This window comes from Syngnathus typhle, linkage group LG1 (genome assembly GCF_033458585.1).
Source record: "Syngnathus typhle isolate RoL2023-S1 ecotype Sweden linkage group LG1, RoL_Styp_1.0, whole genome shotgun sequence".
NCBI lineage: Eukaryota > Metazoa > Chordata > Actinopteri > Syngnathiformes > Syngnathidae > Syngnathus > Syngnathus typhle.
The window spans coordinates 5,168,794-5,172,149 of NC_083738.1; the positions used below are offsets into that span (position 1 = coordinate 5,168,794).

The window sequence follows — 3,356 nt, forward strand, 5'->3', positions numbered from 1 at the left end:
GCGAGTTTTCAGACGTAACGGCGCCACAGAGTCAATGGCATTTAACAATGTCGCATTGAATTCATTTGTAAGATTATCAATAGAGCCGGCCTATGTGAGAAAATTAGTGGTTGCCGGCGACAGTATTTCAGATAGCGCAGTTGCAGTCATGGAGTTGAAATGACGGCTCCTATAATGCTGAATGCTCTCTTGTCTTTGACAAGGAACTAGAATTTCAAACTTTATTAAGTAATGATCAGACAAAACAGTAGTGTATGGCAGTACTGCTATATTTGAGGTTGCAAGTCCTCAGGATAATACCAGATCTATGGTATTTCCATTCTTATGCGTTGCTGCCTGTACAGCTTGCGTAAAACCAAAGGTATCAGTTAAAGTCTGAAACGCCGAAGTAAGTGGCTCTGACGGTAAATTCATGTGGATGTTGAAATCGCCCATGATAATTATATTATCCGCATTGGTTACTAGATCAGCCACAAATTCTGAAAATTCATCCAGGAAGCCAGAGTAAGCCCCGGGTGGACGGTAAATAACAACAAGATAAAATGTCGGTAACGCGGTGGATCGGACAATGAGAACCTCAAATGTTTTAAATACGTTGATCGAACGAGGCCTAAAACTAAGCTCGAAATTCGAGGTGAGGGCGACACCCCCACCCTTTTTTCGAGGACGCGCCACATGCGAGCTCACAAAATTTGGAGGCGAGGCCTCATTAAGCGGCATCAGTTCATTAGGTTTTAACCAGGTCTTGCATAGACCAAAAGCGTTTAGATTATGTTCTGTGATGAGATCATTAACGAGAATGGCTTTCGTATGAAGCGATCTAATATTCATAAAACCAAGTTTAAGTGTAATTGGTCGATCCGGGTGCGTATTTATCGAAGGATATTTATACGAAATGCGAGTAAGATTGTGTTCTCTAGGCCTGACATCACCTCTCAAATGTTTGTTAGCGCGGTGGGATGATACGACCGTGGGAATCTGATAGTAAATATTTGTTACACGTGTAGAATTATCTGAAACCGGCACCGTTTCCTCAGCAAAACCGGTCGGGGTGGAGTGATTGGATTTGTCTACTACCCCAGTAGAAAGTGTGTTTATGTGTACTGTAGCACTATTCAAACTATCACGCTCTAGTCTACACAAGGAGCTATGTGCATGCTGGGAGTCTAGCCTAGCGCTAGTTAACTTTATCTTAACAGACTCCAAACCCATCCTGACAGGTGGTCTAATCACCTGTGACCCGGCCTGCTCTAAAGTGACCTGTCATGTGTGGCTCAAACAGTAATCTATATTCCTAGAAAGAGTGAAGGCGCCTTCACGGTTAGGGTGAAGGCCGTCCTTCCTCAGCAGGTCGGGGCGGCCCCAGAAGGAAGGCCAGTTATCTATAAAATACAGTCCCTGCTTCTTACAGAACCCAGCCATCCATCGATTAAGGGAGACTAATCTACTAAGCCTCTCATCAGTGCCTCTCCCAGGCAGGGGGCCAGAGACAAATACTCGATGCTGACTCATCTTTCTAGCGAGATCACAAGTCCTCGCTATGTTTCTCTTTGTGATCTCCGACTGCCTCATCCTAACATCATTGGAGCCGACGTGTATCACTATGTCCGAGTAGCTAGTGTTGATGGAACTACGCTGTTGACTAGACCTATTGCGAGTCAGCTCCCTAAGATTAGCTTCTATGTCTGGTGCTCTGCCCCCAGGAATACACATTACCGTGGCTGGATTTTTAAGCGTAATATTTCGGGTAATGGAGTCACCTATGACCAAAGTGCGAGGGCCAGTAGACCGAGATGACTTTGGACGGCTATGCGTCTTACCTGGCTCATCGCGATTAGCAAGCCGCTTGGGGCTAATGCTAACTGGGCTAGCGGGCTGACTACAGCCCGCGTCTGTATCCGCCACATCTACAGTTATCGCGCAATTCTGCTCTAACTGGGTGCAGTTGGTGCACGAAGCCACACAAACCTCTCGATCCGCAGCCATACTTTGTGTCCGATGATCGACGGCAGACAAACGGCCACGAAGCCTCCGCTCTCCCAGGCACTCCAACTGTCAAGTGGTTGCCAAACACTTGTTAAAAAAGACAGTTGTTAAAGGGTTAAGTCAACCCCAAAATATTCTCTGTAATATGTTCTGTGCACTTCAACTGGTTGAGTGTTCTGATTGTAATGTTTTGTTTGTGTAATAAGAATTAAACCGGCAAAATCCATCTGTTTTTATTCCTCTCCAGGGGTGAAAACACTTTGCCACTTGCTGTTGACTGAAAGTGACACCACAGTTTCTATTGTTTGCTATTGCTGAAGCTGTTTTGAAATCTTGAGATTGACATTCATATTGCAGCGCATTGTATTTAAATTGTACGCGGGATGAGCCCCAAATATTGAGTTGGCTCCATTTAATATTCTGTCCTGGATGCACCCCAGCTTTACCCCAATGTCCATGAGGATACCCAAGATTATTTCCATGATAGGTTGACAGCTTGTAGTAGAAAAGGAAAGCGATGGTCCATTTTAATCCTACACTGCACTTTCATATTTACTGTAGTTTTCCAACATTGCTTACATGTGAGCTTTGTGTCATCATACTTTTAAAAAATATTGTGACCCCATTATGCACGTTTTTATCTTGGCCAACATTACTATGGCCATATTTGAGCGTAAAACTGATGCAACACAATGCAACCACCATGCAACATGAAGAAAACTCTTCACCCAAGGATATTCCTTTGAGCATGTTCTCTGCATCAAGTCATCACTGACGATAAGGAATGTTGCGGAAAGAGGAAGTAGCTACTTTTGCAATCAATTTACAAGACATTTTAGTTCATATTTGTAAACCTGCTCAATTTAATTTGCACAACTGGAGGAAAGAATACTATAGGCAAAAGAAACTAACCATGGAGGGCAATTCGCAGCAAAACGTAATCTCCTCTTTTGTTTGTCTTGCCAGCTCAAGGGGAGATGGTGTTTCTGGCCAGCAGGATCGACCAAGGTACACGTGTACGTGTCCTGCAAAGGCTTTCCATCCAGTCTACAAAACAAAAACCTGCCACGTTTTTGTATTTTCCATCACGAGGATGGCATTTTTCTATATTGCTTGTCCCCACGGGGGTTGCAGGCGTGCTGAAGCCTAATCCAGCAGTAATCGGACGGTAGGCGGGACACCCTAAACTGGGTGGTCACCCAATGGCAGGGCACACAGAGACAAACAACCATTCGCTCTCACACTCACATCTAGGGACAATTTGGAGAGCTAAATCGGCCGACCAAGCATGTTTTTGGGATGAAACCCACGCGGCCACAGGGAGAACATGCAAACTCCACTCCATGCCGCGATGTCTATTGTTATGTAAA

The 3,356-nt window shown here is 44.7% G+C and overlaps 1 protein-coding gene across 1 annotated transcript; it reads right to left on the reverse strand.

Moving 5' to 3' along the window:
* Window positions 1-266: 266 nt before the first annotated feature.
* Window positions 267-1,933, reverse strand: LOC133161903 (uncharacterized). The gene has a single exon (XM_061290634.1). The coding sequence runs from the start codon at window positions 1,210-1,212 to the stop codon at window positions 289-291; it is 924 nt and encodes a 307-aa protein (XP_061146618.1). The 5' UTR covers window positions 1,213-1,933; the 3' UTR covers window positions 267-288.
* Between the last annotated feature and the right edge of the window lie 1,423 nt (window positions 1,934-3,356).